Raw genomic sequence first — 16,387 nt, 5'->3', positions numbered from 1 at the left:
TGGCCGTTTGAAGTGACTAATTTCTGTCATATGACTGAGGCGCCCATGGGGGTGGCGGAGCGGCTTTAGGAGCGGGGGCCTAGCAGGCGCCCAGCGGAGCGACCCCGGCCTGGACGCGGGCAGCATGGCCCCTACGCTGTTCCAGAAGCTCTTCAGCAAGAGGAGCGGGCTGGGCGCGCCTGGCCGAGACGCCCGGGACCCGGATTGCGCGTTCAGGTAGGGCGCTGTGGGGTCGGGGGGGCGCGGGGCCGATACCCTTCTGGGCTCCGGGCGCCAGAGGTGTCGGGACCTCGGTGCTCAGGCTCGCGCGGGAACGCCGCGCTGGGACCAGCCGTTGGTCCACGGTGGGGTGGAGCCGGCGACGGACTCGGCTGGCGGGTTGGAGTGAGGATCTAGCCCCTTTCTTCCTCCAACCCCCGCGTTGCCCCTTCCCCCTTCCTCCGTTCGGTTTGTTTACGTCCTGCCCGCAGCCACGCGCAACTCTGCCCCTCCGGACCCAGCGCCGCGGCCTGGGGCGTCGGGTCCACACGCCTTCCTGGCACCGCGTAGAGTTGGGCGCGGGCTGGATTGGACCTCAGCCGCCGTCCTCCGGCCGAGAAATACTTCCCTCCTCCCCGTGACCAGTCGTCCTCTGGGCGCTCCATTCCAGCTCGCTTGGCGTTGTGGAGGGAGCGGCACGTTTGGCCAACCTTCCGAGTGTGGAGAAGGCTGGAGGAGCGAGCGGGCAGGGTGCTGTTCTTTCAGGTTTGTCGGACACTAAAACTGGAAGTGTGCAGTTACCGGACCGAGCGGCCTTAATGTTCTCGAAGGAAACATGTGAAAACTAAGAGTTTAGGGTTGCTGCCGAGCTGATTGAAGCAGGACCGAATCAAGTGAAGTCTGGCGTTGGACTTAGCCGTAGAATCGCCCTCCTCAGAACTGTTACCCAGTTGAAAACGATAGCAAAATATTTTGTGGTGTTACAGGCTTTGTTAATTTTTCATTGTAGTACCTGTTGCTTGGCAGAGTAACTTTTTTAGAATGGTGAGATTTGATACGAACCCGGGTTCAAGGTAAAATTTGGCCATGAAACTGCACTTGAAAAAGAGGTTATGTCCCTCCCAAACAGCTTTCATACTTATTACAGTGTGGAAACTTGCGAATATAACTAGGCTAAATGTCAAATATCACTCAAACTTAGTAGACTAGCAGAGAGCCCAGTTGTACAGTCGTAGTAGGGAAAAAAATGAGAATCTGTCAAATTTTGCAACAGGCAAAAGTGTGTAAATGTGTCACACTAGTTTAAGTTTTTATATTCTTAAAATTATTCACCCTCTCTTGCCTATCAGATCGCATCAGGAAACATTCAGTCAATATACGTGGAATTTAAGTATTAAATTGAAAGATATTTAACTTACTGTTAGGGGAAGAGAAATCTGAGTTGTGAACATCTTGGAAAAGTGCTTAGAAAAAACTTAGAAAAAGACAGTATTTATTTTCACCTGGAAAATAAATGTCATGCTATGCTCATGTCTTTAAACATTTCTTTACTGTTTTTCCTTTTAAAAATGAAAATGCATCTTAGATTAAATTATATACTACATTGAACCATCTGGTAATTCAGGACACAATAGGAAGGAGGTTTTGGAGGGATATTTAAAAGGTAACACTTGGAGCTTTGGCCCCCTCCCCTCTCCTTTTCTTTCTTATTTACTTTCTAAATAAACTTCTTGAAAACTTTTTTTTTAAAGGTAACACTTGAATAGGCAAATGTTTTCTGTTTCTGAGCAGAGATTGACTCTGCCCAAGTTTTCAAGGGTCTTAACTCACTCATGTGAAAAAAACATTTTCATGTTTATTTTTAAAAAATGAACGGGGCTCGGTGGCTCAGCCTGTAATCTCAGCACTTTGGGAGGTCGAGGCGAGTGGATTACCTGAGTCCGCGGGTTCAGACCCACCCGGGCAACTTGGCGAGACCTCGTCTCTACAATAAAAAAAAAATTAACCGAGTGTGGTAGCGTATGCCTGTAGCTCTGGCTACTTGGAAGGCTGAGGCAGAAGGATCGCCGAAGCCCAGCAAGTCGAGGCTGCGGTGACCGGGAGGGTGCACTGCACTCCAGTCTTGGCGACAGAGTAAGACTGTAACTCAAAAAAAAATGTAATGTGTATTGTATAGGTGTGTAAAGTCAAAGTACTTTCTCGTCGGTTATCTCATTTGCTGTTTCACAACAATTTTAAGAGATAGGGCAAGTAGCAATACGGATAACTATACAATACCTTTTTCAGTGGAAGTAACAATAACTGCAATATAGAATTGACTGTTTTAAAAGTAAAATGTGTACAATTGTACATGTGAAAAAAGGAATATTCTGGTTAAGGTCACATGACTTAACTTGTAGATCTAATTAATCCAACTTTTTTTTTTTACAATCTTACAGCTATAATTTATATACAGTAAAATAAGAATGCATTTTACTTATATAGTGTGTACCCACCACCCCAATTAAGGTTTCCGTTACCCAGAAAATTGCTCGCTGCAGTCAGTCCCTAACCACACTTCACCCAGGGAAGTCACTGATCCTGCTTTCTGTCATTTCTGGCAAAAGTTTAGACTTTTCTAGCTTTGCATTTAAATGTAATATTACATATAGTCTTGTGTCTGGCTTATTTTCACTCAGAATGATTTTGAGATTTATCCATTTTGTTCCTTCCATTTTATAGCCAAATGGTATTCCATTATATGGATATACCACAATTTATTCACTAGTTGGAGGACATTTGGGTTGTTTCCAGATTTGGGCTCTTATGAACAATGCTTGTTGTGAATGTTTGTTTGCAAGTCTTTATGCGGACATATATTTTCATTTTTCTTGGCTGGATACTTAGGAGTCAGATTGTTGGATCATTTGCTAAGTGTTGTGTTTAACTTAAAAAAAAAATTGCCAAACTTTTCCAGAATAGTTGTACCATTTTTTATTGCCAGTAACAATGCGTGAAGGTTGCAGTTGCTTTACCGTCTCTCCAATACTTGATCTTGTTAGTCTTTTTTAAAAATTAAATCCTTTATTGTGGTAAAAAACCTAACATAAAATTTACTGTCTTAATCTTTTGAATCTTTTCATTATAGCGATTGTAGTAGTATCTTGTGGTTTTATTTGCATTTCCCTAAGATGTTTAGCATCTTCCTATGTAATGTAGGTTTTTGAGTAGACTAACATTCGTTTTCATTTCAGTATACCATGCTTTCCTTTCTAGAATCATGTTTTTGGTTTTGTTCTAATTAGCTTAAGCTGATAAATCAAAGTTGAGCACATATAGCCATTGGCAACTCACTGTAGCTCAGTATCTAAAGGCAGTTCCTAGAGTAACTAATATACAAGGCCTGGTAAGACTCTAGGGTAGGAAATACTTTTGATAAAGAAAGTTTTGAGCTTTTCCGTATTGTCTTTCATGGTTGCCCCATTGGAAAAGATGTCCCCCTTTTCCTTCAGTCTTCCACTCTAAGAACCCTTACCTAATAGATTTCTTTGTGCTTTTTTAAGTTTTTTGAACTGGAGATGAATTTGAAGACTAATTGGGAGGATATTTTCTCAGTCATTTATAGAATTGAAACAGTAATTTGCTTTCTCCATTTCAAGAGTTTGGGAAAGAAGGTGCTTTCTAGGAGAAGATATTGCTTTACATTTTCTCCATTTTTTCTCCCATTGAAAGTAAGAAGAATTAAATATAAACCCAATAACTGCAGTACATAGACAAATGATTGCTTTAAAAATAAATTCTTGAAAAAAATCTAATTTGGTTAAGAATGTTGTTTTAAAGTAAAATGACTGTAGATCATAATATTTTGTTCAAAAAACATTTTTTGTTGTACAGATTAAGTGTCCTTTACCCCAAATACTTGGGGCTAGAAGTATTTCAGATTTTAGAATATATGCATATATATAATGTGATCTCTTGAGGATGGTACCCAAGTCTAAACATGAATTCATTTATGTTTCATGCTCGCCTTATACACATAGCCTTATACACATAGCCTGAAGGTAATTTTATGCAATATTTAAAAAAATTTTGTGCATGAAACAGAGTTTTTTGTTTTTTGAGTTAGAATCTCACTCTGTCACCCAGGCTGGAGTGCAGTGGCCACCACAACCTCGGCCTGCTGAGCTCAGGTGATCCTTCTACTTCAGCCTTCCAAGTAGCTGGAACTATAGGCATGCACCACCATGCCCGACAAATTTTTTTTTTTTTTTAATTGTAGAGATGAGGTCTTGCCAAGTTGCCCAGGCTGGTCTTGAACCTGTGGGCTCAGGCAGTCCTCTCACCTCAGCCTCCCAAAGTTCTGGGATTATAGGTGTGAGCCACAGCACCTGGCAAAACAAAGTTTTTACAGTGTTTTTTTTTATTGTGACTCCTCACATGAGGTCAGGTGTAAAATTTTTCACTGTGTCATGTCTATCCTCAAAGAACTTCAGATTTTGGGTTTTGGGATTAGAGATGCTCAGTTATATTCCAGTTGTATGAACATTTGATCTGTTCTCTGTAGCAGGGATTCTTAACCTGTTCAAACAATCTTTTAATTGGTTTTTCTGCCATCACTCTTTCCTTTCCCCAAACTACTGTCAACACCTCATACCTAGGAAAACATGCAAGTTCTGATCATGATCAGCAGACAGGATAGTGTATAGAATTTAATATCTTCACTATAGGATTATTTTAAGGATTCAAAGATAAGTCACGTAAAGTACGTAATGTGGTGTTTAGCACATGACTTTCAGGAACCAGAAGTTGTTACTATGATGACACCATTCTCATGTAAAAATACTTAGTTTGGGCCAGGTGTGGTGGCTCAAGCCTGTAACCTCAGCACTTTGGGAGGTAGAGGCCAGAGGATTGCCTGAGCCCAGGGGTTCGAGACCAGCCTAGACAACATGGCGAGACCTCGTCTCCACAGTAAATCAAAAAATAAGCTGGGTGTGGTAGTGTGCACCTGTAGTTCCAGCTACTTGTAAGGCTGAGGCAGAAGGATTGCCTGAGCCCAGTAGGTCAAGGCTGCAGTGGCCGGGAGCATGCCACTGCCTCCAGCCTGGGTGAAGAGTGAGACTCCAACTCAAAAAAATAAATAAATAAAAATATTTAGTTTGAACCTGAATTCCTTAAAGTGTAACTTTTGCCAATTCTGTATTGTGTGGCCTTTGCCAGTTCTCTAGCCTTGACATTTTTTTTCTTTACATAAGGTCACTTTAATAAATACATAGCCACTATACAAACAGTATAGTTAAAAGAATTAATAGAAATTCTTTAATATAAGCTATTCTTAGTCTATATTTGAATATCTTCAGTTGTCTCAAGATGTCTTTTCACAGTTGGTGTGTTTGAATCAGTCTTAAGAGTCTGTATATTGTATTTCCATTTATGCACCTTAAGTAATTTTTATATTATAACAGCCTCACCTTTAAAATATGAAATTTCCCACCTTCTGTATTTGACTTTTGCTTTCTTATGGTTTCCTTTAATTCACTGGTTTCCAGCAATCTATGTTTTGAAAAGCTCCCTCCAGGTAATTTTGATGCTCTAGTTTGAGAACTACTGATAATAACTTATTCCTCTTTTTCTTGTCTTTTCTGAAAACTCAGTTAGTTTTAGATACATAGGTTTAGGTTCTGTTTTTTGTTTTTTTTAAAAATAAAAATATTTCTTAGATGTTGCTGTGTACTTCCTATCCATCTGAGTTACACGTCTGGTTGTGTCCCACTTTTTGTGGTTTCAGGTACTGTCAGACTTACTCTTCTGTTATAAAATTCCTCCTTTGATTAGTGGTTTTAACATCCTTTGTTGATTATTGCCTGAGTTCGTTGTTTTGTTAGAGTTTGCACAATGGTGGTATCCCAATTCTCTAACTCTTTTTGCATTTCTTTGTAGAAGAACTTTCCTTTATCAATTATTTGGTTACTCTTTGCTACAGAAAAGGCAGCAACCAAGTTTGATCATTTCCTTTTATCGTTTTCCAGAGTAACTGGTAATGAGGTATACAGTGAAGGTTTTTTGTTTTAGTTATCATCTTTTAAGATCACCATGATCTCTTGGATTTTAATGTGTTTTAATCCGTTACTGTCAAATTGTCCCATATTTGGCCGGTGGAAGCCTTTTTAAGGTTAACTTCTGTTCCCTTTTTACATAATCTCATTAGTCTTTGATATCTTCTTGCTTTCTTCTGGCCATGTTTTAATCTACTCTCTCCCTTCTAAGATTTTGTTACCTTATTTTAGGTTCTGGAATGTGCCATGCTGTACTACTCCCTGTTTTTGACATAATCTCCTATACCTTTTTGTAGTGATCATCTGGGCTTATTCTAATTATCCCTCCCACCAGAAAGCCTTTTCTGATTTCTTCTAGACTGAGTTAGGCCAACTGTAACTTACTTTCATAGTTTATTGCATTTCCTTCTGTGACATTTGTCACTGTTCCTTCTCTCTTCAGTGTTCCGCATCAAGGTCTATTGTGGAGTAAAACTATATAGAGTCACCTTATGGGTTGTTTTGGGGAGTAGATGCTTAGGTTTTTGGCTAAAGCAGCTAGGTAGATGCTATTTTCTGAGGGAAATGATATTATAGAGGCCTATCTTGAACATGCTATCAAAAATAGCAGCCCTGTCCCCATTCTTTATTAGAACATACTGTTTATATCCATCATAGCTCTTTTTACTACTTATAATCTGTCTCCTCCAAGTTCATATTGTTGTGCCAGTGAACAACACAATACCTGAGCATTTGCTCAGTAAATATTTGTACAATGAGTAAATGAAATGACAATTTCAAGGGCAGAGGGAGAGAGTCAGAAGTTTTATTTTGAATATTTGGTCTAGTTTTAATAGCTGATGAGATATCTACTTAGAGATGTCCAGTTGACAGTTTAGTAAAGTAAATCTGGCTGGATGTAGTGACTCATGTCTTTTATCCCAGCATTTTGGGAAGCTGAGGTGGGAGGATTGCTTGAGATTGGAGTTCCAAATCATCCTGAGCAACATAGTGAGACTTTGTTTCTAAAAAAAAAAAAAAAGAAATAAAAAAAATTAGCCAGGCATGGTGGTTCATGCCTATAGTCCCAACTACTCAGGGGTCTTCAGCAAGGGTGGGAGGTAGGAGGATCACTTGAGCTCAGTAATTTGAGGCTTCAGTGAGCCACAATCATACCACTGCACTCTAGCCCGGGCAACAGAGTAAGACCCTGTCTCAAAAAAATAAATAAAATTAAAAAATAAAGTAAATCTGGTAGAGAGTAAAGTGAATCTAGTAGAGGTTGGCATTGGAGATAAGATGTATGATCAGCGTTAAAACTGCAGGGGTGTATGATCAGCATTAAAACTGCAGAGTAGATGAGATCATCCACCAAAAGGGTGTAGATAGAGAAGCGGAAAGAACCCAGGACTTTACCCTGAGGAAATCTAAAATGTACAGATCTGAGAGAGGAAGATACAAAGAAGGAATGACCAGAGAGATGGGGGAAAGCCAGGGGTGTGTGGTATTCAGGAAGCCAAGAAAGGGAAGTGTTTAAAAAATGCTAGTGATAAATTGTTTTGTATGCTGGTCGCTGACAGGTCTTGTGAGATGAGAAACAGAAAAGTGTCCATTGGATTAGTCAAGATGGAGGTAATTGGTAACCTTGATGGTTTTTTTGTGGGGAAGAGAAATGTTTGGGGGAGAAAGTGAGATGTACAGAGTAAATGAGAGGTAAAGAAATTACTTCGCTACTTAAACTCTCTTATATTGCTCTGTAGGGCAAACAATCTGTAATGCTATTTTGTTCACTTTCAGTGTTCTGATTTTTATGTCACATTTTGAGCTTCTGATGTTCTTAAAAGTAGCTTCATAATATTGTCAATAGTTTTAAGGATTATATTTTAATGAGAGTAAAAACAGTGACAGCATTTGGGAGAAAGTGGCAAAAGTCGGTATACTACCAATTTTGAAGATTTCTGATGTGGGTTTGCAGAATTTAACACATTTGCAATCAGCAAAATTTTCACTTTCCTAATACTGATTGTGGGTGAAAATAAAAAAATTTGAAGCTGGTTGCTGCAAACCTCTGTCGTTAAGCACAAGTGAAATGGTCTTTCCTAAATTGTCATGTTTTTCACAGTGCAGCTGAAAGTTGTAGACATATCCAGTATTTGCCTCAGACATCACTCTGACTAGCATTTCTGTACTTTGTATTTTTATTTGGATTATAAACCGAATATATTATCCAGAAACAGATTTCGCAAAGATGTAAATTCATGTCAGTGGCAACCAGGAACAGAATTTGGAATGACATAATTTCATGTCAGTGATCGTGAATGAGTTAAGGTATTTAAAGAATAAGAATCAATCTTTGTAATTGGGAAAAATAAAACAGCCATACTGTAAGATAAATGGAACTTGTCATCTAAAAAAAACAAAAGAATGAATGTTTCAGAAGTTTTGTTTTTTTAATGTGATTTTAAAAAGGTTTTCTACACTTATAAGAATTTTTATTTTATTTATTTTAAATATATGTTTTAATTGACATAATTGTACTTATTTATGGGGAGCAGTGATATTTTGATACATGTATACAATGTATAATGATCAAATCAGGATTATTAGTATATCTGTCACCTCAAATCTTTATCATAAAAGAAGACATTCGAGCAACCAACAAACACATGAAGAAATGCTCAACCTCACTAATCATCAGGGAGATGCAAATCAAAACCACACTGAGATACCACCTAACTCCAGTCAGAATGGCAATTATCAACAACTCAAAAAATAGCAGCTTCTGGAGAGGGTATGGTGAAAAGGGAACACTTCTACACTGTTGGTGGGAGTGTAAACTAGTGCAACCTCTGTGGAAAGCAGTGTGGCGATTCCTAAAAGCTCTAAAAATTGACCTTCCATATGACCCTGCAATCCCCCTACTGGGAATATACCCTGAAGAACACAAATCACTCTATAAAAAAGATACCTGCACACGTATATTTATTGCAGCGTTGTTCACAATAGCAAGAACCTGGAAACAACCATGCTGCCCATCAAAAGAGGACTGGATTAAAAAAATGTGGTACATATACACAATGGAATACTACGCAGCCATAAAAAAGAACAAAATCATGAATTTCGCAGCAACCTGGATGGAACTAGAGTCTATAATACTGAGTGACCTCTCACAGAAACAAAGATCCAAATATCGCATGTTCTCACTCATATAATGGACCTTGAACATCCAATGTAATACTATAAGAAAATGACTGACGGTACTGGGAAACTATGGGGGGGGAGGGGGATGGGATTAACAGTAGCAAATATCTGTCGGGGGATGGGAAAACACCTCTTATCAACAGGGTGCCTGAATGAAACGTAATTGTACACCTAACCCTTAACTGTACCCCACAAAACCATAATAAAAAATACTGATTAATAGAAAAAAAGTCTTTATCATTTCTTTGTGTTGGTAAGATTCAAAATCTTCTCTTCTGGCTATTTGAAAAAAATACAATAAGTTATTTTTTATTATAGTCACTCTTCAGTGCTATAGTACAGTGGTCCTCAACTCCTCGCCATGGACCAGTAGTGGTCCGTGGCCTGTTGGGAACCAGGCTGCGTAACAGGAGGTTAGTGGTGGGCAAATGAGTGAAACTTCATCTGTATTTACAACCGCTCTCCATCACTTGCTTTACCAGCTGAGTTCTACTTCTGTCAGATCAGTGTTGGCATTAGATTCTCATAGGAGCGTGAACCCTGTTGTGAATTGTCCATGGAGGGCATCTACATTGCACGCTCCTTATGAGAATCTGATGCCTGATGATCTGAGGTGGAGATGTTAGCACTAGGGAGCAGCTGCAAATACAGATTAACATTGGCAGTGAGGTTTGACTGCACATCTCCCCTTCCCCTGACCGTGTAAAAATTGTCTTCCATGAAACCAGTCCTTGATGGCAAAAAGGTTGGGGTCACTGCTGTAGAACATTAGCACTTATTCTTCCTGTATAGTTGCTATTTTTTATCCATTAAACAACCTCCTACTATGCACCCTGTTCCCTTACACTTCCTATCCTCTAGTAACCACTATTCTACTTTCTGCTAATGAGATAAACTTTTTTTGACTTTCACGTATCAGTGAGAACATGCAGTATTTATCTTTCTGTGCCTGACTCATTTAACCTAACATAATGTCTTCCAGGCCCATCCATGTTGCTGCCAATGACAGTTTCATTCTTTTTAATGAGTAAATTGTATTCCATTTTGTATATATAACCACATTTTCTTTATCCATTCATCTGCTAATGGACTCTTAGGTTGATTCCATATCTTGGCTATTGTGAGTAGTGCTGCAGTAAATATGGGTGGGCAGACACACTGGCATACTGATTTCTTTGACATACTGATTTCCTTTCTTTTGGATATATATTCAGTAGGGAAATTGCTGGATCATACTATAGTTCTGTTTTTAGCTTTTTGAGGAAACTCGATTCTGTTTTTTATAGTGGCTGTATTAATTTACCTTCCCACCAACAGTATATAAAGTTTCTTTTTTTCTGCATCCTTACCAGCATGTATTATGGTCTTTATGATACAATTTTATTATTTTTAAAATACCACTTCTAGGTCAGGCATGGTAGCTCAATCCTGTAATCCCAGCACTTTGGGAGGCCAAAGCAGGAGGATTGCTTGAGTCCAGGGCTTCAAGATCAACCTGGGCAACACAGCAAGACCCCGTCTCTACCAAATAAATAAATAAATAAATAAATAAAATTAGCTGGGTATGGTGATGCGTGCCTGTAGTTCCAGCTACTCAGGAGGCAGAGATGGAAGAATCTGAGCCCAGGAGGTCAAGGCTGCAGTGAGCTGTGATGATGCCACTACACTCCAGTCTGGATGATAGATTGAGACCTTGATTCAAAACAAGCAAGCAAAGAAAAACCCACCTCTCCATGTATTGCACTTTTTAATACTACAATAGTAGTAGTAGAAAGTTATTATATTCTTTGTAGAGAATATATGGGATCATATCTTATTAAAATGGGAAGCTGAGAATTGTAATTACTTGTAATGCTCTGGTGTCAATATTAAGTCCTTCGAGTTTAATTTTATGGTAAAAAAATGCAAATATAATGCTTTTTATTGTAAATTTGATTTGCTTTTTCATTCCTAAGTAGTGGAATTAGATTTGTTTTTTAGAACTGTGTTGACTGAAAAAAAGTTTAGAGAAAAATACTGCTTTAAAATAGATCTCATTTCTTACTAAAGTAATAATTTATCATCTTCAATCCTGCTGAGTTTAAATTATTTTGTAAGAAAAGCTTGTTTAAAATAACTTCCCATGTAAAACACTCTGGAATCTCTTTTATTTAAAAGTGTCCTAAACTATCCTCTCCCAGTTTTTTTTTTTTTTCTGTTTTTGGCATTGCTATTCTCTTAGTCTGTCAGGTTGAAAATCAGAGATAATTGTTTACTTCTTCTTCTCCTTAATTATGATATTTGGTCATTTAAGTCCCATTGACTCAAATTCTTCAGTAGCTTCAGTTCTTTTTCATTTTCCACTGCCATCACCTCATTCAGACCCTTAATGCCTTTCTTAAAATTTTGCCATTACTTCCCTACCTCTTGTGTGTTCCCTCCACACTGTTTCTTTTGAGTTGATTTTTCTAGACCATAATTCTCATCAAATCACTTAGAAACCTTGACTCCTCATTAATGAATAGTGCCGTACACTATTTTAATATGCACACTAACTTATTTAAGTCCACACAATAGCTTTGTAAAGTAGTTCTGAATAGTCCTGTTTTGTTGATGGGGAACAGAGGCACAGAGAAATTAAGTATCTTGCCCCAGGTCATATGGCTGTTAAGTGATGAAATTAAGATTTAAACTCAAATGATTGAGTTCCAGAGTCTTTGTTCTTAACAAAGTCCAAATTCCTCAGTTTGGCCTATTGGCCTTCTGTAGCATTGTAGCTGGTGTGATGAACCTAAGTTCTGATTCCTGCCCCAGTAGTCCTGTGGTGAATTTGTGTGTGCGTGTCTGTGTCTCTTGGTTCTGAGGTCAGCCTGCTTGGTTTTCAAGCCTGAGTTCTGGCACTTACTTCCTAAGTCCTCAGACTTCATTCTCTTTTTTCATGAAATAATGCCAGAATAGCACACACCACTTAACCTAGAAGACAGACTTTATATTCTAGGATTTCTAACAAAAGTCCTAAACTCTGTACTGTTTGTATCACCATTGAACTTACTCATTCATGCCCTGATAGGCTTAGGCACGGACTGTTTCAGCTACTGTGGCAAGGGAGATGGATTTGATCTGATTGGAACAGAAGGGAGGTAGGTCTCACATAAAACTATAGCACTCTCTCATCTCCCAGTTTTTCCTTTCCAATCTTTCCTCTGGGTGTAGGCTGTGATTTGGACCACTGATGTTTCTTAAGAATAATCTGTTTCATGTGTTTGCATACTACTTGGGATACCACGACTACAACAGACTTATCTTTAGAACTCCAGTAGAACCCACATTTTTCCTGTATTTCTCCACTGTGGCAATTATTTTCTTGTGTTGTTATTGCATTTGTATGTATCTGTATTCTTCACTAGATTGTCAGTTCCATAAGGGCATGGCCTTCCGCTAACTTGGTTAGCACTGTACTTCTGGTGCCCAGCTCAGAAAAGGCATTCGGTACATGAATGATGAATCAATAAATGAATTAAAAAGTCACTGGGTTGAAAAAGTTCTAATTCATTTAACAAAAGATGTTCCTGTATTAGGTTGTTTGCTTAAAGTTATTCATTCAATGAGCAATTTAAGCAGATTTTTTTTTGACGTCATCGTTTACCAATTTAAAGGAAAATTTTATTGTTGTTTTGATTTTTTTTTTAAAGATTATAAGGATGACCTGATTTCCTAAAATAGGTTATATTCTTCATTTATATCCCTCATGACACTTAGTACAATTGGTGTGTATGTGCGTATGCAGGTGTCTTCTCTGACATACTCAGTATTTGCTAAATAGATAAAAGTATGAGTTAATGAACTTTTTTTGGGTAATGAGAGTTTGTTTCAAGAACACACAAGATTTTGAGGTACTACGGAGTTCTTTTTCCCGTTTGGGCATTCTTCATTCTTAGACCTTCTAAGATTGTTAAACAGACGTTATGGGACAATATAAATAACCTAGCTCTTGGTGACATAGAGCTCTAGGGACCTGGTTCATTGTGCTCACACTACTCAATGTGGTGTATCCCATGACACAACACCATTTTATCTCAAGTCACTCCAAAGGTGACTACTTTCACTTCTCCCTAGTGTAATCCTAGTGGTTAGAGTGGCAGAGTCTGTATTGAGAGTGTATGGAATCATGAGCCATCACAATTTATAGAGTTATAATTCCATTTGGAGGATTCAGCTAGCAGGCTCTTGGCAACTTTTTGGCCTGCTTTCCTACCTTGTTGTGATCCATTATATAATTTTTAAGGATTTCCATTTATATCAAGAAACTGCAGATTGTGAAATTAATGAAAAGGTGAATATAATGGAGTCTGTTGATATGATTCCCACAAATATGGATTTGTATTAATTTTGATTAATTCCTAGTTACTTTAGAATATAAAACTTATAAACTACATATTTATTAAAATATAGAAATAGAAATCATTTGTGAATAACTTAAATATTAATAACTGTCTTTTAAAGAAATGGGTTTTGCAATGTTGCCCAGGCTGGACTTGAAGTTTTCGGCTCAAGCAATCCTCCCACCTCAGTCTCCTGAGTAACTAGGACTACAAGTGTGTGTCACTGCGCCCAGCTAATATTTTTAATTTTTATCACAGAAATACTTGAACATAGTTTAAAGATTAGGTAGTAAAACTCCATGTTAATGCACCAGCTATTACATGATCAGCTTCAGTTATGGAACTCCTGACTGGCTAGCTGGTGAAAGTCATTACTTGTTATAATCTGACTTCAAATTTTGTGTGTTGAATTTTGCCCCACCCAACAGCATTATATCAAGAATTTATTTACATTCTTAGTTCATATATTATATTTACTTATATTCATAGTTCTCAATCTCACCCTTCCTCAAACTCAGTCCTGATCTTAGAAGCTATTGCTTTTTCAATTATTTTGCTGTTTCTTTGGGTTTTTACATTTATATTTTGAAACAAACTTAGTGTATTGTTTTTTCTTGTTTATCCATTGTTCTGAGAATTAAATGTAAAGATTTAGGTCTTATACACATATATACCCTTACCCTTCACTCTTCCAATATTAAAATTTTTGGTTAATTTTGGTTTTTGTACTTTTTCTTGAAGGCAATTGAGTTTGTTTGTTTGCTTGCTTTGTTTTCTTTGAATTCTCTACCTAAGTACTTTTCCATAATATCCATAACATTACAACTCCATAAAACACCTCTCAGAGCAATTTATCGCTTAGATATTATCTGTCAGATAATTGTTCAGTTCATATTTTTTCTTCCTGGATATGTCTTTTTTGAAACTGCCCATCCTTTTTCAGCTCCAGGCTGGACTGCTGGTGCTGTCTGTAGGTTTGCTCCACAGTGTTGTCCAGAGGTTTCCTTTGTCTTCATCTTGGACTTCTTTTGACTTTTTTTTTTTTTTAATTTTCCATTGATTGTCTTCCATGGCTTCTTCCTCTCTGGATTATTCCTGGGTTTTGGTGGAACATACCTATCCAGGAGATTCCGGAGAAAGTGTGTGTGGGAGATAAATTTTTTAGACTTTGCAAGTATGAAAATGTCTTCATTCTATTTTTATGCTTGGTTGGCAGTCTGGTAAGTAAATACACAGTTCTAGGTTGAGGTCCATTTTAACTCAGTAATTTGAAGGCATTTCTCTGTTGTCTTCTGGTTTCCAATATCGCAGCTAAGGACATTAAAAACTCTAACTCTAACCCCCCGGAAGCTGTTGGGATTTTCTTTCACTCTGAAATTTCATGGTGGTAGTGTGTGTGTGTGTGTGTGTGTGTGTGTGTGTGTTTCTGAGTTGGAGATCTCACTCTTACCCAGGCTGAAGTGTAGTGGCATGATCACAGCTCACTGTCGCCTCGGCCTCCTGGACTTAGGTGATCCTTTTGTACACCACCACGTCATGTGAGTTTCTGTAATTTTTTTTTGAGACAGGGTTTTACTATGATGCCCAGGCTGCTCTTGAACTCCTGGACTCAAGCATTCCTCTCACCTTGGCCTCCTAGAGTGCTGGAATTGTAGGCATGAGTAAAATGTGAAAGTTATGCTTACAGTAAAAAGTTATGTATACTAAACTATACACTGTAGTTTATTTTAGCATTATGTCTGGAAAAGTAAATACTTTATTGTTTTAATACACTTAGGATCACCTGAGCCTTCAGTGCATTGTCGTCTTTTTGCGGGTAGAGGGTCTTACCTCAGTGGGTAGAGGGTCTTACCTCAGTGTGATGGCTGCTGACTGATCGTGGTGGTGGTTGAAGGCTAGGGTAGCTGTGGCAATTTCTTAAAATAAGACACCACTGAAGTTTTCTTCATTGATTGACTTCTTTTCATGAAAGATTTCTCTGTAGCATGCAATACTGATAGTATTTTATCCACAGCAGAACTTCTTTCAAAATTGGATTCAGGCCAGGTGCGGTGATTCACACCTGTAAACTCCCAGCACTTTGGGAGACCAAGCGGGGAGATTGCCTGAGCCCAAGAGCTCAAGTAGTTCAAGACCATCCTGGGCAACATAGTGGGACCTCGTCTCTACAAAAAATTTACAAAAATTAGCCAGGTATGTTGGTGCGTGCCTGTAGTCCCAGCTATTTGGGAGACTGAGGCAGAAAAATTCAGGAGTTCAAGGCTGCAGTGTGCTGTGATTGTGCTACTGCACTCCAGCCTGGGCTACAGCCTGAGTCAGAGTGAGACCCTGACGCAGAAGACAAAATGGAATCCAGTCCTCTCAAACCCTGCTGCTGCTTTATCAACGAAGTTTATGTAATATTGTAAATCCTTTATTGTTATTTCAACATTGTTCGCAATATCATCAGTAGTAGTAGATTCCATCTCTAGAAACCACTTTCTTTGCTCCATCCATAAGAAGCAACTCCTCATTTGTTAGTTTTATCATGAGATTGCAGCCATTCAGTCACATCTTCAGGCTCCAGTTCTAACTCTAACTCTAGTTCTCTTGCTATTTCCACCATATCTGCATTACTTTCTCCACTGACATCTGGAACCCCTCAAGGTCGTCCATGAGGCTTGGAGATCTTCCAAACGCCTGCTAATGATGATATTTTGACCTCTTCCCGTAAATCACAAAAATCTTTTTTTCTTTTTGAGTTGGAGTCTCACTCTGTCGCCCAGGCTGGAGTGCAGTGGCACACTCACGGCTACCTCAGCCTGGACCTACTGGGCTCAGGCGATCCTTCTG

At 38.6% G+C, this 16,387-nt stretch overlaps 1 protein-coding gene across 2 annotated transcripts in view; it reads left to right on the top strand.

Moving 5' to 3' along the window:
- FNIP1 (folliculin interacting protein 1) overlaps positions 1-16,387 on the top strand; it is a 150,442-nt gene continuing 134,055 nt past the window's right edge. For both annotated transcript variants that reach the window (XM_008061748.2, XM_008061747.2), the window contains exon 1: positions 1-216. In XM_008061748.2, coding sequence (XP_008059939.1) covers positions 125-216 — 92 coding nt within the window. In that variant the 5' untranslated portion in view covers positions 1-124. The remainder of the gene's footprint in view (positions 217-16,387) is intronic.

Source organism: Carlito syrichta, unplaced genomic scaffold, assembly GCF_000164805.1.
Source record: "Carlito syrichta isolate Samal-C Ts95f unplaced genomic scaffold, Tarsius_syrichta-2.0.1 Scaffold305570, whole genome shotgun sequence".
NCBI lineage: Eukaryota > Metazoa > Chordata > Mammalia > Primates > Tarsiidae > Carlito > Carlito syrichta.
Note: the sequence above shows the minus strand (reverse complement) of the source record. Positions and strands in the feature narration are given on the sequence as shown.